Source organism: Lissotriton vulgaris, chromosome 8 (assembly GCF_964263255.1).
Source record: "Lissotriton vulgaris chromosome 8, aLisVul1.2, whole genome shotgun sequence".
Lineage (NCBI taxonomy): Eukaryota > Metazoa > Chordata > Amphibia > Caudata > Salamandridae > Lissotriton > Lissotriton vulgaris.
In genome coordinates this window covers 622396906-622421515 of record NC_141696.1, presented here as the reverse complement: position 1 = coordinate 622421515, position 24610 = coordinate 622396906, and the positions used below count along the sequence as shown (strand labels likewise).

The following is a 24610-nucleotide window of genomic DNA, read 5'->3' as shown; positions in this document are numbered from 1 at the left end:
TGAAATCGGGCTAGTTTCTGATAAGAAATTGTATAATATTCTGGAAAAACTTTGCACTTTTATGTACTGTGCTTATACCCTCCTGGCTGTATTGAATGTGTGGCCCCGTTGATGCATACAGATATCCTTAAAGTGTGCCATGACAGATATCCTTAAAGTGTGCCATGACCACTCTTTTGAGTTCAACAATGTTGTCTGAAACTTAGTTACATGGAAGAATACAATAGCATTTGACACAAGTTATATTTGCTTTTCTTTTGTGGTCTGGTCTTTCTCTAGTTGGTGTTTTCGAAATTTAAACCGGACCAGATTTGTTGGACTAGTTTGTCACATGATGTGCAATTGACTTCTGAAACAAGTAGAGCAAAATAAAACATGTGGTATACACTTCAGTCTCATTCAGTTTGGAAGAGTTCCTTAACATTTTCTTTAATCTGATTTATTAGGCCAGATTTATCAACAGTACCCGCAGCAAGCTGGCTACCCCCCTCAGCCACCACAGGCCCAGCCTCAGCAACAGTATGGCATGCAGTATGCTGGTAAGAATAGTATATGGGCTGTATGTAATTGAAAAGTTAGGAGAAGAATTGATTTTTGGATATTATTTTGTAATTTGTTAGATTAAATCAAAGACCTCTGCTTCAGATACAGCAATACTCTCTAGACCATAGATTCTTAAACCTTGGCTTCTGTGGGACCCCTCTTAATCGTGTCTGGAATTCTAGGACCCCCACTGAGACATAACTGGACGCCAGGGACTGTGGTCTAAGCAATTTCTATGGTTTGAATCTCAAAACAGTACCCAAAAATTCAGAAACAAGCAATCATCAATTTTAATGGAAAGGGTGGAGCTTTTCTAAATTCAATTGAGACAACCAATCATCCATATTATATTCTGATTGATGTATTTGCACTTCTCCCATGGATCAATTTAAGGATTCCTACTTCATTTTTAGCTTGTAATTTCAAATTCCTTCAGAAGTATAGTGTTTTCAAATTTTGAGTTTTACATTGTTCTTTGTTATTTTATAGATGCTTTAGTAACCTGCTATTTTCTAAGCAGTTGTCGACTCCTTGAGTAAGCGTCGCAGATCCCTGGACCCCATATATTTCTGCATCTGCAAATCTCGCGTTAAGAATTGCTGCTCTAGTCAATTAAATGTTGTTTTTTTTCTTTGAACATGCAGAAACCTGGACGTGACCACGCCAAGTTCTGTGTGCTGACATCCCAGCACTTACTGTCAGCTTCTCCTCAGTCTGGGCTCATGTTAGTGCCAGGCCATACCTCCACTCCTATGCAAAGGCCATGTCAGTCTCACTGTTGCTGACTTCGGAGATGCTTGTTCCAGATCCAACCCCCAATACTGATATTTGATCCAGAGCAGGTGTTTTTCTAGTTCATCACCTGGATTGACTTTGTAGACTACTCCGTTAAAACACTAGATGGTTGGTTAACTGGACACAATGCACATGATTTCAATGGACTTTACAATTTGTTTATGAAAACATATTTTAAGTAATTGCATTAATGAAAAGTGACATCAGCATTTGGTAGACCTTGGTCTAATTTCTCCCCAAGAATTGGGAAAGAAGGCAGGCCATTGGGTCAAGACAAGTGTGACAAAAACAACCACTGGAGGTGACCAAAAGAAAGGGGTTACAAAACCTCCCCAGGGGAAAGGTACTGAGAATCCCCAAGATAAAAAGTCTGAGTCTTCAAAAGGGCCCCAAAACCTTGCACACTCTTCCTAATCTACCAACCAGTACAGGGGAAATAACGTTGATCCTGCAAAGGCCTGGTGTAACAACTGTAGAAAGTTGTGACACTTAACTGGAGATGCTACTTGTCCTAACAAGAAGCCCCCTCGTCCTAGTACAGCTACTCCTGGTGTAGCCAGTCTCCAGATGAGAGCAACTGTGTGCCAAGAGCAATTCGAGTTGCACACTGAAGCAGTTTCAGAAGTGGAAGTTGAGTTTGCTACTGTAGCTGTGTGGCCACCCAACTTAAAGAAGAATTTGCAATATCCTTGGATTAATGGAACTAGGATAGAAGTTCTGAGGGATACAGGTACCAGTGTCACTATGGTGGGACATAATCTGGTTTCTCCTGACCAATACTTTATTGGGAGAACTTACCCAGTCACCAATGCGGACAGTGTTACCACTAACCATGCAATGGCTATGGTGACATTAGACTGGGGGGTGGGGGTGGGTCTACTGGCCTGAAACAGGTAGTGGTCTCTCCAAAGCTACCAACTGCATGTCTGCTCGGCAATGACCCGGTTGAACTGAAAACCCATGCAGCAATGCTGGATATCACTGAGATGGAGTGTGTAAAAACAAGAGCACATTGCAGAAAACAGAGTGAAAAAGAAGTGTTGGAGCCTGAATCTTTGGCCCACCTTCCAAGAGAAAAGGTGAGAAGACTGGGAAACCAGCTTCTGTGCGGGAAAAGGATAAGAACCCCTCCCCCCTCAAGGAGAGGACTTGGACACCCCAGAGGGAACTGATCCCATGGAGTTCGACCCATACTAGGTTGAACTCTTGGTGCCAGGGGGACCCTCTAGGGAAGAGCTGTGCCTTGGACAGCAGGACAGTCCAGTTCTTGAAAGCCTGAGGCAGCAGGCTGCTGCACAGGAAAAGGGAGGTGTCAGTGGTACCCACAGAATTTATTGGGAAGAGGGACTACTGTACACTGAGACCAGAGGCCCCAAACCAGAAGCCACAATGAGAGGGGCAGTGTTCCTCCTAAGTTTAGCTCATTAAATCCCTCTAGCTGGGCATCTGTGCCAGACCAAAACCTGGGAAAGGCTAGTTAGCCACTTTTACTGGCCCCAGTTATCTTGGAAAGTAAAGGCGTTTGTCAGCTCCTGTGTCAAGCCAGTGGCAAAACAGGTGGACACCCAAAGGCCCCCTTGATACCACTACCTGTGGTTGGGGTTCCCTCTGAAAGGGTAGGTGTGGACATAGTGGGTCCACCTGAACCTCCCACAGCATCGGGCAACAAATAAAATCATACTAGTGGTAGTGCATCATGCCACTAGGTATCCTGAGGCAATTCCCCTTACTACAGCTCCTGCAGTAGCCAAGGCACTCATTGATGCCTTCACCAGGGTAGTGTTTCCTAAGGAGGTGGTTTCAGACAGAGGTTCCAACTTCATGTCTGCTTACCTCAAACACATGTGGAAAGAGTGTGGAGTGCAGTACAAGTTTACTACACCCTATCGTCCACAAATCAATGGCCTTGTTTAGTGATTCAACAAGACATTAAAAGGCATGATAATGGGGCTCCCTGAAAAACTAAGAAGGAGATGGGATGTCCTCTTACCGTGCTTGCTTTTCGCTTACAGGAAGATGCTACAGAAGGGAGTAGGGTTATCCCACTTTGAACTGCTTGTTGACCATCCTGTGAGGGTACTACTCTGTCTTGTAAAAGAGAGTTGGGGGAAGCCTCTCCAAGAGCCCAAACTAGATATTGTGGACTATGTACTTGACCTAAGGTCCAGAATGGTTTAGTACAATGAAAAGGCATCCAAGAATCTTGAGGCAAGCCAGGAGCTTCAGAAGCCCTGGTATGACCAAAAAGTGGCACTTGGAGAATTTAAACCAGGGCAAAAGGTGTGGGTTTTAGAGGCAGTGGCACCAAGGGCTCTCCAGGACAGATGGAGTGGACCTTACCCTGTCCTAGAAAAGTGAGGTCACCTACTTGATTGACCTGGGCACAAGCAGGACACCCAAAAGGGTGAGCCATGTAAACTGCCTTAATCTTTTCCATGATAGGGCTGACGTCACCATGCTGATAGTGACTGATGATCAAGAGGCAGAGAGTGGGCCTCTCCCTGACCTTCTCTCATGCAGCCCAAAAGATGGGTCAGTGGATGGAGATGTCTTTTCAGACACCCTCTCTGCCCAACAGCAGACTGACTGCAAGCAAGTCTTGCAGCAGTATGCAAAGCTCTTTTTCTTGACCCCTGGTCAGACAAACTGGTGTAGCCATGATGTTGACACTGGTGACAGTTCACCTGTCAAAAACAAAATCTATCGCCAGTCTGATCAAGTCAAGGAAAGCATCAGAGCTGAAGTTGGCAAGATGCTGGAGTTGGGGGATATTGAACATTCTGAGAGCCCCTGGGCCAGCCCAGTCATTCTAGTTGTCCGGTTTAGAGTCTTTCTTACCAGCCTCGAGGCGTTGGGACGGTTTCCGCCTTCAGTTCTTGTAAGTCCTGGTTTGGCCGAGATGTGGGCGACTGGAGCGAGGACACACCAGCAGGAACAAGGAGTGTTGCAACACAAGAAAGGAAAGGTTCTGATCCCTTAAATACAGAAAACAGGAAGTGTCATACAGGAACAGGAAGAAGAGGTGTCGCCATCTCACATAGGGAAAAGAGTGAAGTGCATTACAGAAAGATCGCCATGTTAGGAAGGTAAGTCCGTCACCCCCCCCCGCCTACTGGGAGCCAGGTGAATAGCAACAATATGGCCACCAAGGAAGGGGATCACCAGATACCCACACCAGGTGAGTCTAATGCCCCAAGGTGCCTCAGGACTAAGCGGAGTGTTTTACTGACTACCCCTACTGGACCTGAAGGGGTTGGTAAGTGTATAATACAGTGAGGTTGCACAACCACACCATGTAATACATCCCATTTCCTCACAGCATTCTTCTCTAAACACTCGTGTTTCTGGGAGGAGAGCCAAGTCCTACGTGAGGTCCATTTGTGAAAAATGAGGGGCATGCACTTTGAAAGAAGGGGTGCAGGAACTCACAACAGTTTCGCGTAGTGCTTATCTTCCCCAATTGGCTGCCCATTCACCCCTCCCCATTTCAAATGCTCAACAGTGCACATGGGGTGAATGTCTATTCAGTTCCTCTTCTGCCAGACTGCTATGCTCTCGTCTCCGTGATGTAGCCTCCTTCTGCAACAGGTCCCTCATTACTCTTCTTTCCAGTATCAAGGACCTCCACCTCTCTATCGAATATTCATGGCACTCCCAATAGTATCTCCTGCTATCCATGTTAGGTCTCATAAGCTGGCTGAGAAGCTAATTTTCATAGACTCCAGTTCTGAATCGTTAAAGCGCCATGGGGGTGTAGCCTGGACACTGTTCAGCGAACATTCCTTTGAACTGTGACTTCAGAGGTGGGTGGGGGCAGTTCATCCTTGTACTCTGTTTTAAGCAGTGGCGGCTTCTCTGTAAAGGCGGAGGAGCATCACCTCAATGCTTCAGCTGCAAGCTGAACACAAAAAATTATGCTAGCGCTCGTTATTATAATTTTGTTTTCTGTAGTCCGCTTGCAGCTGAAGCCAGATGGGCAGGCCTGGGCTCCCCACGTGACACGGGGGGAGAGGTGGTAGCATCTAAAGAGCGCATGACTCAAAGTGTCCGGTGTGCTCTGCATGTTCTACACCAAGGTTGCATTACAAGCTTGGTGGAGAACATGCAGTCTGCCAGCCGCTGTCTGAGTGCCAAACCACGGCGCTCCTACTAATCACAACGCTACTAAGGCAACGTTGTGATTGTTTAGGGGATTCAGGGAGGCTGTGCGCTTCCTGCTATGCTGAGAGGAGGACTGAGGAAGAAGAGGCGGTGGTCAAAAGGTAAGGGCGTTTAAAAAAAAAAATCCCCCCCGCCCCCTCCTCCGTTCAGCCCCCCCCCCCCCCCCCCCCCCCGCCCTACCACCCCTGGTCGTAAGCAGCCGCTACTAGTTTTCAGGCATAGCTTGCCGTTTCCACTAGCACAGCTATTGGACTGCACGAATGGATGGAGCAAATGACTCTGTTGAAGGAGACTGTTTTGCCAGTTGGCAACTCAGTTAACTGTATTTTAGAAAATGCACTAACAATCTCTCAATAAGGGTTTCCTAGTGGGAGAAAGCGGAAAAAAGGCATGGTGAAAGACTGGAAAAAAACACGGAAATGCTGTGACTTAAGAATGCAGTGGGAGTGTTTTTAAAGCTTTACTGAAGACTAGATTGTCATTCAGATATTAATGCAGTGGTAGGTTGTTAAGTTGGTAGGGTTTAGCCAGTAAGAAAGAAAAGTTACTGCAGACTAAATGACTTTACCAAACCTTTGTATTTTCAAGACGACTTAAGATCCAAGGCAGGTAAATGTTGAATGATAGCATTTCTGTTCAAGATATAAAATGCCAGTGGAAGACTCAATAGACTAAACAATGGGCCTTGACCTGTGAAAAAAGGAATAGTCAGTGCTGTGATAGGTGAGAAGAAATTAGATCTATACAGGAGATGAACTTGTTCAGTGAAGACTTACGTAAAAAGGCCTGTCCTTCTACCTCAATTAGTCACTGCCACCACTGTCAGTCCTCTGCAGTGTGGTGAACTGGCTGTAGTCTGACTAAAGGAGGGCTGCACATGCTACTCCACTTCAGATGTCAGATCCAAGCTCTCGGTCATGCTGCTGATCTGTGTGCCCACTGCATACAGGCTAACCAGTAACCAGATTCTATTTTTTTGTATTCGCTCTCTAGAGCCATGTAGGGGATGCTCCTGTACCAATAGGTTGTCCTCTGTCTGCAGCAACTATCCTGTCTTGCAACTAATGTTCCTTTGAAAATAATACTGTTGCACCAGTTGTTCAGGTTATCCAAAGCAGCATGCAGACATTTATTTTCGAAGTATTTATAGTGTGCACGCATTCAAATGATCTCCATCCCTATACTAGAGTTATGCTCATATTGTGTATGAGTGTCTCAAAAAGGAGTTGCTGTTGCCCTGTTTGTCAGTAGGCTGCTACCTGGGGTGCACTTTCGAAAATTATCAATACCCCACCGCCAGTTAGATCTTCTGCAAAGATGGTCAATGGGAATGCAAGGCAAAGAGACTCATTGATGGTGTTACTTAGAGTCGCCCTACCCTTAGAAATAAGCCAGTTGGCTGTTTCAAGGGTCCCTTCAGATCAGGGAATGTAAAGGCTGATGAGAAAAAGCTGTTGACATTTTTAGGAAGAAAGGTAAAATACTAGGGTTGGCACAACTACATAGTGCCATTGACCAAATTATTCACATGAGCTCTTGTTGTGTTCTTTGATTATCGTAAATGGTGCTAAAAGTACACGTTGGGTCTCTACCGTTTTCTAAGTGAGTCTGTTTATTGGACATAATGTTTCTTGTGGGTGTTAGAAAGGTTATTAGGTTGGGTATGTTAATTTGTCCCTCACATGGCATCAATCGTAAAACCTATCCATGGTGTAGATTTTAATATTACATGTCAATGTTTCTCAGACTATATATCCCCTTAATGAAGGCACTGGAAATAGACCAGAAGATCATGTACAAACCAAACTAATTCAGTTTCCAATTTTCAAAAAAAAACACCTTCTTTTGGTGGATCCATAACCATGACTACATTGTTCAGGGAGAGTAAAGGGGGCAACCCCGTTTCGGTCTGTTTCTGATCCTTCGTAAAGACTGCAAGCTACTTGAAGACTGTATCTCTCCTGTTTGTTTCTGGCTAATTGAACACCGTCTAGTACACGTGTTCATTGGCGTTTCAAACTATTACATTTTTCATTGCCATTGATGGTAACACAATCTAAAGCTTATATATATATGTGTATGAAATCAATCTGGTTCATTAATCGGTTTCTCCCCCTTAAATTCCAAACCTCCATGTGGAATACAAATATTGACACTAGTGTTTAGTATGAAGGAAACACTGTTAATATTCAACCAGGTAGATTCAAATTTCAATATTTGGCCAGACAGCCTTATTTAGAGGGATTCCCATGTAACAGATCTTCTGTAAACCTGAGGAGCCTTTGTAAATAATTTGTAAACCCACATAAGTGTACGGTCTATAAACTTAGCTATATGCCACCATACTTAATGACATTTCTTCCACTCATGAACTAGGCTCGACAAGGGCCCCTGAAGATTGATGGTTAGAATTATCCAGCAGGCCCTTCAGACATGTGTCACCTAAGAAGGGCTCTGGATTTTCTGGGTTTCCAAAATCTAATACCCAAGGACTTAGTCGTGTAAAATCTATCTGGAAACTCTAGCGCCTGAATCACAGAAAGGGGGTATTTCACACAGCTTAGCATGTTCATTTTTGTTACCAATTCATCCAAACTAGCAGACTTTAGGTTTATTCAAGATGAGATTTAAATTTTGTTTTGTCTTACGTAGACCTGCCTTGTAGCCAGGTACCTCTAGAGACTTCAGCGGATGCCCTGGACCCGCCGATCATTTTAACATCCCCATCCCCAGTAAAAATACTGGAATCCTGCAAAGCACGTCCCAGGAAAAAGAAAGAGCATATCCCAAAGAAATCCGGCAAAAGCAATTTGGTAAATCACAACTTGGTGACCCCAACCGCCAACCCATTAACAGCGTCACCAGGCATTCCCTGTTGGGTCACCAATATGGTGGCTGACCTACAAGCATGCCTTGAGAGGACTATTGTGGCCCAACTTAAACCCTTGGGCTCAAAACTTGACCAATTAATCTTGGTCGTAAACGCTAAGGGGGCTGGAACAGCAGAGACAGCCAAAGGACCGGGATGTGTCGCATCTTCAGCACCTTGCACTAAATTAAACAATACTCTCAAGCGCGGGGAAGCTGGGGGGAAAATTCCTACACCAAAGACCATTAACACAGGAGCCCCGTCTAACACTCCCAAGCAGATACAAGCCACACCTCGCCCCCTGCCCAATACCACCTCCCAGGGCCAAGCATGTGAAGTTGAGGTAAACTTGCCCCTTGTCAAGGACAAGTCTGCCACACTTGCTAAAGAGAGTGAAAAGGGAGGCAAGGCTAGCCCACCAGAGACAAGGAATGCTACACCAAGATCTGCCCCCAATCAGTTTCCGACAATAAATCTACCCCCAGAAGCCCAACTGTACGTGGTAGCACTTGCAGGTGTCCCATCTTTAGGCGAGGGGAAAAGAGAAAGTGAGAGCGAGCTAAAAAAACAAGTGCATTCAATGGCTCTGCATTAACAGACCTCTCCCGCCTAATGTCTCTGGTGAAATCTTATCAGCTAGGAGCGTAGGCTGGGTTGGGAGGGGCCCCAAGTCAGTAGCAGGAGATGTTATAATTTTGAATTTTAGGGACGCCACTGCTGTTGAATATATCTGCAACGGCCGTCTCCATAGTTTTAATACCCACATTTGCCCACTACACCTTTCCTATTTCTACCCTACCCCTAGCCTGGAGCAATTCCACCCCAAAAGAGGATACAATAACAGGGGCAGCTACCCCCCACCCTGTAATATGCATTATCGATGGTCAACCAGAGAGGGCACGCCCTTCTGTAGTCCTTTCTTCCCAATTACAACACTCTGGAATAGGTTCAGTGTGTTGGAAGAGGTGGATTGACTCAGTACCAAGGGAAGCTCCCCCTCCACAAGAGGACAATGAATCTCTGAGCAAGGCAGGGCGAACTGAGGAAAACCCCCCACTGCCCCCACCCAGGGAAGTGTCAAAAACTCATGTTGCATTGAGGGAGAGGTCTACCACCAAGGGGAGCAAGGAAACAAGCGGTCCTGTTAAAACATCCAATGGGAGCTTGAAACTAATCTCCTGGAATATAGCCGGGTTAAAAAATAAGTTACTTACTCCAGAATGGGAATCTTCATGGCGGAACATGACATATGCCTGATGCAAGAAACCTGGGCACTGGAGGAAAGCAGTAGCCAGATTTTTGCAACATTTGATGTCCTGGCAGTGTCCCAAAGTAGAGGCCGGCCTTCGGGTGGGTTATCCATCTGGATTGGACACCATTTGGGTATTCAGGCAACTCCAGTTGCAACTAACTCCCGGGATATCCAGTGCGTTTTATTAAAAACTCCCATCGACTCCCAAGTAGCTATAATAAACGTCTCCTCAAGGAATGGGCAAGAATCTAAAACGATTACAGCCCTGAATTCCTTTATCCAGGTGTTAGACCCCTCCATTGCAATAATCCTCGGCGGAGATTTCAACTGCCAATACGAGCCGCTGGGCAACTTGGAGCTGGGTGAGCAGGACAAAGTGGATGCAATGTGGCACATTCCTGAGCTTAATGCCGCCCGCTTAGGGCATGGACCCCGCTGGCCCTTCAAATAAAATCCCTTCCCCTTTTAACGTCCTTGCGGCGTGCAATGGAAGACTAGACCCAGACCGCCCAGGTTTAGCTACCTATAACCGGGCAAAGCAAACTTCCATCATTGGCTATGTCATGGTGGAGGCAAGCAACTGGGACAAGCTGAAGGAATTCAGGGTGGTGAAAAGGCACGACAGTGATCATAATGCCCTTGTCCTAACCCTAAAACCCGGGTCCTTTGGCCTAGCTAACCCTGCTCCAAACTTTGACACAGCACCACCTCAATTGGTAGTGTCTAATAGAAGAAGGGTCAAATGGCCACACCTAGCTGAATCAGCTTCACAGCTAGCAAAAATATACCAGCTTGCAATCCCTTTTATAATGCAGATGGGTGATTCGACGTTTGCTCAGGACCCAGTAGACATACACAGGCAACTAGCAGTGGCTTTGAGGGAAGTGCTTTACCCTGTAAGTAGGAATAAGCTATTAGTGCCAAGGACACATCCCTGGTTCAATGCTGCCTGCAAGAAATTAAAAAATGAGCTCCTTGCGGCAATCAAATCCGGTGTTCTAGTCAAAACCAGGGCAATCAGGCCGCTGTACAAAAAGGAAATCAGCAGGGCTAAGAGGGAGTGGGAGGAAGACAGGTGGGAAAAACTGAGAGGCGCCTTGCAGGTAAGGGACGCTAAATTATTTTGGGCAATAGTAAGCTCTGGTGCGAGAGGGGGAGGGGAAATTTCTCTACCAAATATCGCCCCCTCTGTCTGGGAGGCGCACTTTGCAGCACTCTACTCAAGCCCCGAGCCTGACACCCTAGAACGTACAAATAGGCCCCAGACACCTGAGTTCGACAGTGCCTCCCAGCCTCCACTGGCCCCAAACCCCTCGCATGAGTGTCGACTGCGGGGGACCTGCGGCAGGGACTGTCTGAGGGGCGAGAAGGAGACTGGGACAGAGGTAGGCCCGGGAAATATCGATCATCTCCCTCAAAGAGGTAGAATCGGCCATTGCCAGGCTGCCTCCGAATAAGGCCCCTGGTCTCGACAGGCTGCCAGGCGATTTATTTCGCTCGCAGCCAAAAATCTGGGCACCGTACCTCGCTGTATTGTTTAATGCGGTTCTTGGCGGAGCCAACCCTCGGATACTTGGCTGGGTGCTGAGATTGTCCCCATTTTTAAAAAGGGTTGCCCTTTAGCCCCAGCAAATTATAGGCCAATCAGTCTTCTGGATACTTCCCAGAAACTAATGGGCCGGGTCCTCCTAGATAGTCTACTAGGGTGGATGGAGGACTTTGAAATATTGACTACCCTCCAGGTAGGTTTTAGAGCGGGAATCTCGACCCTGGATCAAATATTTAGGCTCCAGGTCCTTTTCTGGAAGACAGTTTTGGTAGAGGGTGGCAGCCTCTACCTCTTCTTCGTGGACCTGCGGGCTGCTTTCGATCTTGTGCCGAGGGCAAGTCTTTGCCAGGTTCTGAAAAGTCTTGGCCTCCCGTCTTACCTATTAGACGTCTTGTCACGCTTGCATGTAGGGAACTATGCCTAAGTGAGGTGTGGCAGGTATGGAGACTTATCCCCCCGCTTCCAGTAATGAGAGGTGACCGACAGGGCTGCGCCATAGCCCCGACGCTCTTCAGCCCGTATATTAACGGTCTGGTGGGGGGATCTACTTAAAGTCAGGGATAGTGATGCCCCGTGGTTGTCCACAGGCCGGGTGCCCACTCTGATGTTCGCCGACGACATCTTGTTGCTTTCGCGAACATCAACGGGCATCCAGCGGGTTCTAGACGGGTTTGTAACATTCTGCGCCTCGCGGGGCCTGGAGATCAACCTGGGTAAGACCAAGTTCATGATCTTCGGCCCCCCGAGGCGCACCCGCCCGGTCCCCATGCTAAATGGCACACCGCTTGAGCGGGTAAAAACGTTCGTCTTTTTGGGCATCACCCTAAATGAAGATTTTAGCTGGGGCCCACAGGTTGCCAAATCCACCTTGAGACTCTCGCAAATCACTGGGGGCATTGGCAAGTTTCAAAACAATTTTCTTTAGGCCAGTTACCCCTGCCCTCGAGATCTATGGTGTTCAAGCAAGACCAGCCGTAACATACGGAGCGGAACTCTGGGGTCACGCGAACCTTGCTCAAGGTAGAGCAGGCCTTCATGAGGAACTTGGTGGGTCTCCCCCAGAGCACTCCGTTGACACCCTTGCGATTAGATCTGGAAATTGAGCCCATTACTGAATTACTTTCTGCACGACCGCTGCTGTACTGGAGAAGGCTGTGGACTGTGCCAGAGCTTGAGGACTACAGAACGGAATTCTCAGCTGTTTGGGCTCACTTGAAGAGCAAGCACATACCATGGCTATTGCATATAAAACCCCTTGCTCAACAAATTGGCCTTCCCCAACTGTGGGAATCCCCGGAGGTGAGTTGCCCAGCGGTGCAGAGAAAAGAGTTGCTGGCCACTGTGAGACATTTCAACCTAAGCTTATTATGTAGCTCGGCAAGTATGGGCAGGCTGTCCAAAGAGTTCTTACAGGTAAAACTGGTACATCGGAGGGAGGAATTCCTAGACTTAATACAGCCTCCACTCGCGAGAACTGTATATCCAATTAAGGCATGGCTGTTTACCCATTGGGGCATTGACATCTTCATGGGCAGGGAGAGAAGATGGATCCTGCCCAGCCTGTGATTGTAGCAAAAAGAACATTGCCCACAATCTGTTCTTCTGCCCTGCATACAGCAGAATACGAAGGTGCTGGCTGGTGCCGCTGTGTAAACTTGGGACTAAGGCAATGTGTGCAGGCTTGCAGAATGCTAAGGCACAACACTTTCCCTCCCATCGTCTTCTCGGTCTCCCGCTTTTTATATGGAATGTGGCGAAGAAGGTCTTCTCTGATTAATTAATTAACTAATCATTTTAAAATTGTGATGTGCACTTCAATTTAATAACGTTTTAACTTAAAGTTCTCAATTATTTATGCATTTTATTGCTATTTATGTACATATTTTATCTGCACTTTTATGGTCTATGACTGAAATAGTTATCTTAAAGTGTTTTGTAACATCGATCTGTTTGCTTCATATAGTGTGTGATATATTTGTGCATGTTTAATTATTACATTTGCATTTTTGAGAGATACAGATTCTTAGGGCTTCCCTTCATTTTCCCTAAACCTGGTTCTTCTTTCTTTGCTTTTACTACAGGCTACAATCAACAGGCCACACCTCAACAAGCACAGCAGTTTCAAGGATATAATCAGCCAGGTTCCCAGGTTCCAGCACCTGGATTTTCTGCTCAGTCTCAGCAGCATCCGTCTCAGCAGCACCCATCTCAGCAGCACCCTTCTCAGCCTCAACAGTATCAAGCAGGCACCTTCCCACCGCAGAATTATACAACACAAGCCTCCCAGCCAGCTAATTACAATGTTCCTCCTGCTTCCCAACCTGGAATGGCTCCTAGCCAGCCAGGTGCCTATCAAGCTAGGCCTACTTTCACACCTCCTCCAGGCAGTACTGTTACTCCTCCTCCAACTGGTTCCAATCCCTATGCACGCAACCGTCCTGCATTTGGTCAGGGCTACGCCCAGCCTGGCCCAGGGTACCGATAAAGCTCAATGCGTAACTTGTGGTACAGGCTAGACACTTTCCATCCAAACAGACTCAATATTAACTTTTTAAATCGTGTTCAAGTTAAAGCATAAACCGTTCTTCGTGGTATCACTTACTTTTAAATAAATACAATATCATTTGCGGGGCTAAAGACCAATTTCCTATCTTCCTGCTCTAAATTGTAAAAGCTTCCTAGTTTCTTTTTTAAAAACTACCTTCATATGTGTAAAGTGATTGCCATCCTAGCTTGCGTTGTGTGAAGGGTATATAAAAAGTGCTAACTTGAAGTTTAGCCCATGTAACTGCCTTGTTTTTACCATGAATGCGGTGTACTAAATTTGATCTGCGCTAGAGTAAAAACTAGCTAATTTGTACAAATGTAAGATTCACACTAATTAAACAATGACCTCAATTGTTTTTGTTCATATTTATTGGGAAATCTCCAAATCAGTACACAAAGACTATGCCACATAAGGCTTGGCGCTTTACATTTGATTTATGTAAATTCATGTATTTGCTTTTGATACGGCTTTCATAAAGTGAAGCTAATTTGCTCATACAACAAATGTGTTCAATGCCCCTCTCCAGAACAAATGCAGGAGCGGCATGCTGAAGGAAGGCTTGTCTGGGAGTGTTCAGGCTTAGGGACAATCCATTTTGCTTGAAACACTTTGGACTGCAGTGTATTGGAACAGGAATTGCTGGCTCTTGGGAATAGCGCTGAACTAATAAAGGAAGGGGGTAATGTCCAAGCTCCAGACTATGGTTATTTGTTTATTGGATGAAATAATTGTAGTAGGAATAGGCTTACATTTGTGCAAAGGATGCTAGTAAAAAAGTTTAAAGTCAATCTGTCTCTTTTATGGTATGTCCAGGAATTATGTGACTTGCAAAAGCTGTGCTACCCTAAATGCCTTATCTCACTTTGTTTGCATTCCCCAATGTGTTTTACAATCATGGTAGCCCACTGGCAATTTTTATGCATGCTGTCTTTTGTTGTCCTCCTGGAAATATATATATACCTTGTGTGAGAAAATAGGGTTCTCTTCCAGGGGATCCTCATCAATAGTCCTAAGCACTGAATATTCCCATCCAGGTGCGGGGATTCCGGAAATAATAAAACTTTATGTATGATAAACCTATATATTCACTGAAAAAACCCATAGGTTTCACACACGTTATGGTTAGGAATTAGCATTTTAAAAACCTTTGAAATTCACAGAAAAAAAACCATAGGTTTCACACCAGTTATAGTTAGCTGGTCATTTTACTCATACAAAACCTTTGAAATTCCCCCGTTATAGTTAGTTCAGCGAACTATAACTCGCGCGCCCGCAATACACTGCTCATGGCATCACTCATGGCATCACTCATGGCATCATCCAGTGGATGCGTGTCTTGCTGAAAACTAAATTTTTTTTATATATGTATATCTAAAGGTCGATGGGAAGAATAAATGGGCAAGTGTCTAAATGGATGACTTTTTTTTAATTGATTGTATAACTGAATGATTAAGTGTATCTTAGCCGCATGCGCGCTAGCGGAATTCCGCTCTGTAAGCGTGGGAGGGGTACTAGGAGCAGTTTCCGGTATCGGAACAGGGGTTACAGCAGTAAGAGGCTGACCAGTGTACTTCTTTAAACTGGGTTTTATTTTTATGGTACGACGTGTTCTATACGTAAGTCTCTCCCTCGCAAACACTGAGTTATCCGTGTTGTTGGTCTTCTTGGTCTTTCTAGTGTCCCGGGTTACAGGTCTCCCTCCTGGATCGTCTCTCACCGCCTTGAGGTCTCAGGACTCCGGTCATGGAAAGAGAAGAAGGAGAGAGGGACGCCGTTAGCTACTACTGTCCTTATCGCGTTTGCCCAAAAGGAACCCGGTGTTTGTGCAGGGACACCCGTACTAACTAACGTGCTCTGAGAAGGGAGGGTACGTGTGAGGTACAGGGGTACGGGAAGCAGGGTAACCGGTACGGGTAGCGGAAAGAGGGGGGGGGGAAAGTTGTGGTCGGACGCGCACAGACTTAAGAATCTTTTACGCTAGCAACAGGGGGACCCTTCCCCAACCAGCCCGCCAAACGTCGGCGTACCTGGCTAAGCCATACTCCTCCCTCGGGAGTATGGCACGGCGGAGCGTGAAAACGTTGGCCTCCTGGCTTTCCTCCACAGTCGGTCCCTTCGGTTTCTCTGTCCTCAGCTCGCGTCTCCGTTCTCCTCGCCTCGCCTGCGCCGGTCCTTCCTGTCCCGGTGTCGTCACACGCCGTGTAGAGGACTTCCCCCGAATTCATCCATCCGGGAGAGGAGACGTCATCAGGAGGCGGGGATTCCTCTTCGTTGCAATACGCCCACTTAAAGGAGCCCGAGGACGCTTCTTCGCTCTCCTCCTCCTGAAGCTCCCACGCATCCCTCGTTCTTCCATTCTGTAGAGTAGAAGGGGAAATACCATCAGGTGTCCACCAGTCCTCCCGGCCACCCTTCCCGACCTTGTTACACTCCTCCCCCCCTGGATTCTCCCGATCGGGGAGAATGGGTGTCCTTGACAAATAGTCAGCGTTTCCATTGTCAACTCCTTTTCTGTGCACAATCCTGAATGAAAAGGGTTGGAGGAACAAAAACCATCTTAACACCCTGGAATTCTGAGTCATGTTTCTCTGCATCCACTGCAAGGGCGCGTGATCTGAGAATAGAGTGAATGGTCTACCCTCCAAGTAATATCTCAACTTGTCCACCGCCCAGCGGATAGCCAGACACTCTTTCTCGACTGTTGGGTACTTGCATTCCCTGGGGTGGAGTTTCCGGCTTATGAAGAGGATGGGATGTTCCAATCCATCCTCGCCCTTCTGAGATAGAACTGCCCCTATGCCTACATCGGAGGCGTCTGTAGATAAGGAGAAAGTGTTCTCAAAGTTTGGCGGAATCAGCACAGGGCTTGAGGTAATGGCCTTCTTTAACACTTCAAAGGCTGCCTTGGCTTCCTGGGATGGACACTTCCCTATGCTGTTCTTGGCGTTGTTTTTTAGGAGATCGGTCAAGGGGGCAGCGATCACAGCAAAATTCATGATGAACCGCCGGTAGTATCCGATCAGCCCAAGAAAAGCTCGAAGTTCCTTCTTCGAGGATGGAAAAGGTGTACTCGTGATAGCTCTTATCTTTTCCTCCTGAGGTGCGATGACCCCTTCTCCCAACATAAACCCCAGGTATTTGACCTTGGGGAAAGCCGCCCTAGATTTCTTTGAGTTAACATGTAACCCAGCGGTTTGTAAGTCCAGTAGTATGCGTTCTAAGTGTTCTAGGTGATCCTCCCAGGTCTTGCTGAAGATGACAATATCATCTAGATACACCGAACTGTACTCAGTGTGTGGAGCCAACACCTTGTTCATTAGTCTCTGAAAAGTTGCTGGGGCTCCATGGAGTCCAAAGGGTAGTACTGTGAACTCGAATAACCCATCGTCGGTGGCAAAGGCAGTTTTGTGTCTATCCTTTTCTCTTAGTGGAACCTGCCAATAACCCTTGGTTAAATCTAGCGTAGTGATGTACTTTGCTTCTCCTATTCTCTCTATCAACTCATCCACCCTGGGAATAGGAAATGCATCAAAAGAGGATATAGCGTTTAGCGCGCGGAAGTCCATACAAAACCGGGTGGACCCATCCGGTTTTGGTACCATCACTATGGGGGAGCTCCAGTGACTTCTTGAAGGTCTAATGACTCCTAGTTGAAGCATATCCCTGACTTCTTTTTTCACATCAATTCTACGCGCCGCCGGTATACGGTAGGCCCTCTGTTTGACTATCTTGCCTGGTTCAGTGTCTATGCAGTGTTCTGCGAGATGCGTTCGGCCTGGTACATCCGAAAACATGGGGGAGAACTTTTGTAGTTTAAGTAATAGCTCTTTTTTTTCACCTGATGATAATTCGGGATTAATGGGGAGCATCTCCAGAGTACTGCTTTTATCTGCTATTGGCAACGTTAGGTTTGCTGATTTGGGGGGAGACCCTATCCATTTCTTCAAGATATTGATATGAAAAGTTTGTTGTCTTCCTGGTGAAACCTGTAGGCGGTACGTTGTTTTTCCTATAGTCTCTACCACTTCATATGGCCCTTTCCACTCACTCCTGAATTTTTGAGTGGACGATGGAAGAAGTACCAATGCCCAATCACCCTTTTTCAGGACTCTCCATTTCTTGCCTTTGTCATATTGGTACCTCTGACTCTCTTGGGATTTCTCCAGGTTGGAGTAAGCTAGGTCCCTAAGCTTTCCTAGTCTGGATTTCAACTGGTTTGTGTACTCCAGCAGAGATCTTTGTTCTGCCATCTCCTCCTTCTCCCAGGCTTCCTTTGTTATTTCCAGGAGGGATCTTGGCTGACGCCCGTATAACAACTCAAATGGGGAATACCCTAGACTGCTCTGTACTTGAGCTCTTAGGACATAGAGAGCCAGAGGCAATAACTTGTCCCAATCCCTATTCTCTGCTGTTAACATTTTTTTGAGGGTTGTCTTCAGTGTACGATTGTACCTTTCAACTAACCCATCTGTCTGGGGATGGTAAGCTGACGTACGTATATGTCTGAGCTCTAGGGTCTTGCATACCTCAGCCATCATTTTAGAAACGAAGGGGGTACCTTGATCTGTAAGAATTTCCCTGGGGAATCCTACTCTTGAAAACAGTTCGATTAATTTATCCGCCACATTTCTGGTAGTAGGAGCACTGAGGGCAAAAGCTTCAGGGAACCTGGTATTGTAGTCCACAACAACCAAAGCATAGGTATGTCCCCTAGTTGTACGAGGGAGGGGGCCTATGAGATCCATCCCTACCCTCTCAAAAGGGTGACCAATGATGGGAAGGGGTTGAAGGGGGACTGCTGGTGGTCGGTACATATTTTTCTTTTGGCATACTTCGCATTGTCGACAATATACCTCTGCTGCTTTGTAAATGCCGGGCCAAAAGAAAAGTCTGGTGATATTCTGAAGGGTTTTCTCAGCTCCACTATGTCCTGCAGTTAAATGCGTGTGGGCATAGAACAGTATCTGTTCTCTAAAGTCTTTTGGAACAACCAGTTGAGGTGGTTCGTCTGCTTTTCCTTCTCTGTATAACAGATCGTTAATAATTCTGAACCTGGGGTATCCTTGTCTCTGGGTAGTCTCCCCTATGTGTGCTGCCTCCCATGCATTCAAAAGGGTGGGGTCATTGCTTTGAGCAAATTTGAAACCCCGATCTAATTCCCAAGGTTCTGTAGTTAGGTATATCCCTCTGGTCTGTTCTATCTTCTTTTTGAAGAGACTCAAAAAATCCGGATTATCTACCCCTAAGATAAGGTCTTCAGGTAACGTATCCACTACTCCCACCTTTACAGTACAGGGGTTCCCTCCCAGGGGTTTTATGGACAGTTGTGCTACAGGGTAGGGCTTCACGTCGCCGTGTACACATCTAATGTGTACTACCATGTTGGGACCTATCTGGGAAGGTCGTACTAACTGCTTCTTGACAACTGATTGTTTACAGCCAGAATCTAAAAGGGCTTTTACACATTTGCTGTTCAGTTGTACCCTTACATAAAACGACGGTCCCATCTCCGCAGTGTACATCACGGCCTTCGGGATGTACCCGACCTCCATCGGTTCTTCTGTTGACCTTTTCCGTGGACACATTCTGGCTATATGCCCCCATTCCCCACACTCAAAACACTGAGGTCCTCTTGTGGGTGGGGTCTCGAATCTCATAGGGCGGACCTTCAATGTCTCTGATCCGGGTTTCGTTTTTTTTTCTTGTTTTGCTGTTCCTGGGACACCTTTGAGACCTTTATCCGTTTCCCATGGAAAATTACGGGGCATAGCTCTGTTGTAGTTTGAAGCCATCTCAATGGCTTGTTCAGCAGTTAGGCCTGAATGTTGTCTGAGCCAACGCTGTGTCCCATAAGGCAGCGCCTCCATAAATTGTTCCAGATATATGCTGGACATCACTTCCTCCTTACTCCTACTCTCGGGCTTTAGCCACTTATCGGCGGCCATCTTTAGCCGCAGATATAAAGTCTTAGGGTGTTCGCCAGTAATCCCTTTCTCTTTTCTGAACCTCAGTCTGTAGGCTTCGGCATCAAGTCCTAAATGGTCTAAGATCACCGCCTTAATTGTCACATATGGTGTTACCCCCGCATGGTTGGCCACTTGGTAGGCTGCTTGCGCCTCACCAGACAACAAGGGTGCTAGAAAGAAAGGCCACTTCTCCTCAGGCCACCCACAGGCTCTGGCTGCCCGCTCAAAATTGAGAAGAAAGGCGTCAGGGTCTTCTCCTGGCACGTATTTTTGTAGCTGCATTCCTGATGGATGTGGACCGAAACTCCGTCTTTCCAGTGGAATAGGCACTCCTGGGTTCTGTACCACTTTCTGGAGCCCCTCAATTTGGGCTGCTATGGTGTTTTTAAACATGTCTCGGTCAGCATCGGCTGCCGACATCTGTTGACCGATGGCCCATTCTAATTTCTGTTGTCCTTCTATAAGCTGCTGCACCACCTGTTCCATGGCCGCCTCTGTAACTGAGGGGCAAGATCCCACTTCTGACACCACTGTAAGCGTGGGAGGGGTACTAGGAGCAGTTTCCGGTATCGGAACAGGGGTTACAGCAGTAAGAGGCTGACCAGTGTACTTCTTTAAACTGGGTTTTATTTTTATGGTACGACGTGTTCTATACGTAAGTCTCTCCCTCGCAAACACTGAGTTATCCGTGTTGTTGGTCTTCTTGGTCTTTCTAGTGTCCCGGGTTACAGGTCTCCCTCCTGGATCGTCTCTCACCGCCTTGAGGTCTCAGGACTCCGGTCATGGAAAGAGAAGAAGGAGAGAGGGACGCCGTTAGCTACTACTGTCCTTATCGCGTTTGCCCAAAAGGAACCCGGTGTTTGTGCAGGGACACCCGTACTAACTAACGTGCTCTGAGAAGGGAGGGTACGTGTGAGGTACAGGGGTACGGGAAGCAGGGTAACAGGTACGGGTAGCGGAAAGAGGGGGGGGGAAAGTTGTGGTCGGACGCGCACAGACTTAAGAATCTTTTACGCTAGCAACAGGGGGACCCTTCCCCAACCAGCCCGCCAAACGTCGGCGTACCTGGCTAAGCCATACTCCTCCCTCGGGAGTATGGCACGGCGGAGCGTGAAAACGTTGGCCTCCTGGCTTTCCTCCACAGTCGGTCCCTTCGGTTTCTCTGTCCTCAGCTCGCGTCTCCGTTCTCCTCGCCTTGCCTGCGCCGGTCCTTCCTGTCCCGGTGTCGTCACACGCCGTGTAGAGGACTTCCCCCGAATTCATCCATCCGGGAGAGGAGACGTCATCAGGAGGCGGGGATTCCTCTTCGTTGCAATACGCCCACTTAAAGGAGCCCGAGGACGCTTCTTCGCTCTCCTCCTCCTGAAGCTCCCACGCATCCCTCGTTCTTCCATTCTGTAGAGTAGAAGGGGAAATACCATCAGGTGTCCACCAGTCCTCCCGGCCACCCTTCCCGACCTTGTTACACGCTCGCAAGCTGGGTTTTTTAAAAACTCGCTTTACGTGACGAGCTGGGCTCGTCATCAGCGTGCGAGGAGGCTACGCCATGACGAGCCCAGCTCGTCATCAGCGTCGAAGGGGTTAGTGAATACATGGGTTAGTGAGTAATGTTTAAATATGTAAATATCTGTATCAGTCTCACACATTCTCTGAGCAGGGGTCAGGGTGCTTCTACACTGCCCCCTTTTTGAGTTCTATACGTTTGTTTTTCTGCTTTCTTGTGCCTTAGTCTACATAGGCAAAAGATGTCTGCCAACAATTTCTGTTTTGGAGTGTTGACAGACAATCAGCATGCAGCTTGTGCACGCGAAGGTCTGTGCGCGTACGGTACGCGTACCCGTTCGGTGCGTGCTTATAGATATATACTTTTTTTTCTATTGATTTTCTCAGGAACTACTGGAGGGATTTACACCATTTAACCAAAAGGGTAATCTGCGAACCTAACTCTACCTCTCTGCCAAATTTGGTGTAATTCAGTTCAGCCGTTCGGGCTGTAGCCGTGTCTAATCGTCCGATGGAAAATAACCTAGGGAAAACACGTTTTGGGACCCCCCTTTTTTCTCAGCCCCCACTTGACGAATCCCCCCAAAACTTTCAGGGAAGGAGCGGAGCAGGCCATCTTCTTCGAGAAATTTGCGAAGATTCATCAACTGGCGCCAAAGTTATGCCCAATAGAATGTTGAGGATTTCCTATGGAAACTAGGTCCTAACTATAACTACCTACTGGCGACCATTAGGATATATCTATCTATATATATATATATATATATATATATATCTAACATTCGGGGTAGTGAACAGACACACCTGGTGGGGGCGGAGTTGCTGCCGTCCTATTACAACGCGGTAGGACTACTTAAAGATTGTGACTGTGCAAGCCTCCTGATAACACTGCTAGGCACTGAGGAAGGCCGTCAGGCCGAAATGCATTTGCTGAGAATTAAAGTGTTTTCCCTATCGTTCCCCTGTGTGGCCTCTGCTCTGTCTGTGAGGGAAGGAGTGGTGTAATGTTTTCGCGTCGGCCAGTGACGCGCTCAGAGGCCCCCACGCTGCAAGTTGGCCCCAACATTTCTGGCTGCTGCCACAGCAGCTTCGTGGCAATTTCCAAGGTATTGGATTGTTGGGCCACACCTCTACTTGCTGGATGGAGGGAAGACGGTTGTGAAGTGATCACACTTCACACAAGGGCGGGATGCACGGCCATACCTGCCGACATAGTAAAATGTCCAGCTAACTATAACTGGTGTAAAACCAGTTTTTTTCAGTGAATTTCTAAGGTTTTTTTAAATGCTAATTCCTAACTATAACGTGTGTGAAACCTATGGGTTTTTTCAGTGAATATATATATATATATATATATATATATATATATATATATATATATATATCATTGTCGTCCCCCCCCCCCCTCATACCAATGCAGCCCCCATCTAGGAGGCTAAACAATGTAATAACAAATAAACTGCTTTTGCAAACACATAATATATGCATAAAAACACAGGAGGGCAAGTAGCACTTGAACTCTGTTTTTAATGAGTAAACCTCATGAAAAAAAACTGCAACAAAGCAGACATTGATAGCTTACAGGCCACATTGTAAACCAATAGCATAGAAAATGAAAGCATTTTCACACAACTGGCACCGTGCCTTTAAGGCAGCCATGACTCTTAGTTTCCCATCATGCCTCAGGGGTGACAGGTCAGTTTTTCCGGCTCATTCAGTCAGGACCCTGGATCCACAGCTCTCCCCTTTTTGACTTTTCTGTCAAAAAGTCTCAATTATTTGAGGATTTTTTACTTTCACTCTGTCTTTTAGCCATAGAGTGAAGGTTTAACCTTTTTGTTTTCCAGAAAAGGTTTATTTCTTTCAGAAATGTCTTCCTTATTTGATCCTTGCCCTGCCTGTGGCAAAAAGGCTAAATCGGGGACACATTCTGTGTGTGTACTCTGCCTCCCTGATTCTCACTCTTCTGCCACCTGTCATCGCTGCAAGAAGTTGAGAGGAACCATCAAGGACCGGGAGAGAATTTAACTTTATGGCCTCTCTGAAAGAGGTAGGTCTCCAGTGACGTAACAGATAAAGAGAACATGGTCAGCGTCGGGAGGCAAAGTCCCGACCTGTTCTCCTTTGGTGTCTGGATCGGCGTTGAACCTACCAACGGCGAAGCAGTTGTCTAAGACTACGGTGGTGCAGGCGCATCACTCTTTTAAGAAATCGAGGACAACGTTGACAAAGGTAAAGGGCCCTCCGTTGTCAACCAGGCGACTATCAATGTCGAGGAGTAAATCTCTGTCGACGCTGGCTAGGCGTTTGACGGCGAGACAAATCACTCCTCATCCAGGGGATACTCATCAATAGTCATAATCTATGAATAATCCCCACCCATGTGCTGGATCCCGGAGCACATAGAAAATACATATAAATATATATGTATATATGTGAAACATATATTTGCAGCCTAAAAAACATTTTCTAACTGGCAAAAGTGCAGCAAAATTACATAAATTAGCATACATACAGTAGTACTCTTCCAAACCCTATGAAAGAGAGAGCAGAAAACATTTGTATATAACCATGCTTTATTGACATAGGAAAACCTGTAATTGCAGGCATTTGCCAGTAAGCTGCAGTAGAGTATAAAGCAAACAAAGAAAACTGACACCTTGCCTTTAAGGCATTAGAGTTGGGGTACCGTGCCTTTAAGACCTGAAGGCAACCCCCTGCTCCCATGGTGCACCACAGGTTACAGTTGGGTCAGTTCTTTTTTCCGGCTCCTTCTGTGAGGATCCTGGAGCTTGAGCTCTTCAGTTTTCAACTGAAATTGTGTTTTTGAGAGTTTTCTCAAATATTTCGACATTTTTTGAATAAATAAAGCTTCTGATTTATTTTTCTGTGGTAACCCACAAGAATTTCCTGTCGGAATGCCTGCTCTGTTTCGGAAATGTCCTTCTTGTGACAAAAAGATGGCTCTGACTGACCCACATTCTGTGTGTTTTGTGTGCCTTCCATCTTCACACATTCCTGATCAGTGCCATCACTGTAAAAAATTTAAAAGTCGGACTCTTCGCGACAGGGAGAAGATTCGACTTCATGCCATGCAGGAGATGGACAAAGGTCACCAGGTGGGTGCTTCCACAGTCCCTAGATCGTCTCCTACAAGCAAGCACGGCCAAAAACGGCATCATTCCACCTCTCCTGTCTCCAGGAAGAGGAATGAAGGTCGAAGAACTCCGTCGAGGTCGCCGTCGAAAAGGCCCAGATCATCTTCACGACGTCTAAGATCTCCGCCGCAGTCAAGTCGGCGTCGAGGCGCCATGCTTCGGGCTCGAAGTCCATGGCTGCTGCTACATCTAAGTCTCCGTCGACGTCAATGCTTCCGTCGACGTCGAGATACTCTCCGCCGCCCCGTAAGGGATCGGCGTCGAGA

At 46.7% G+C, this 24610-nt stretch overlaps 1 protein-coding gene across 1 annotated transcript in view; it reads left to right on the top strand.

The window, feature by feature from the left end:
• Nucleotides 1-14505, top strand: part of TFG (trafficking from ER to golgi regulator) — a 123272-nt gene extending 108767 nt beyond the window's left edge. The window contains exons 7-8 of the mRNA XM_086934502.1: nt 447-539; nt 13251-14505. Coding sequence (XP_086790628.1) covers nt 447-539; nt 13251-13654 — 497 coding nt within the window. The 3' untranslated portion in view covers nt 13655-14505. The remainder of the gene's footprint in view (nt 1-446; nt 540-13250) is intronic.
• The last annotated feature ends 10105 nt before the right edge of the window (nt 14506-24610 follow it).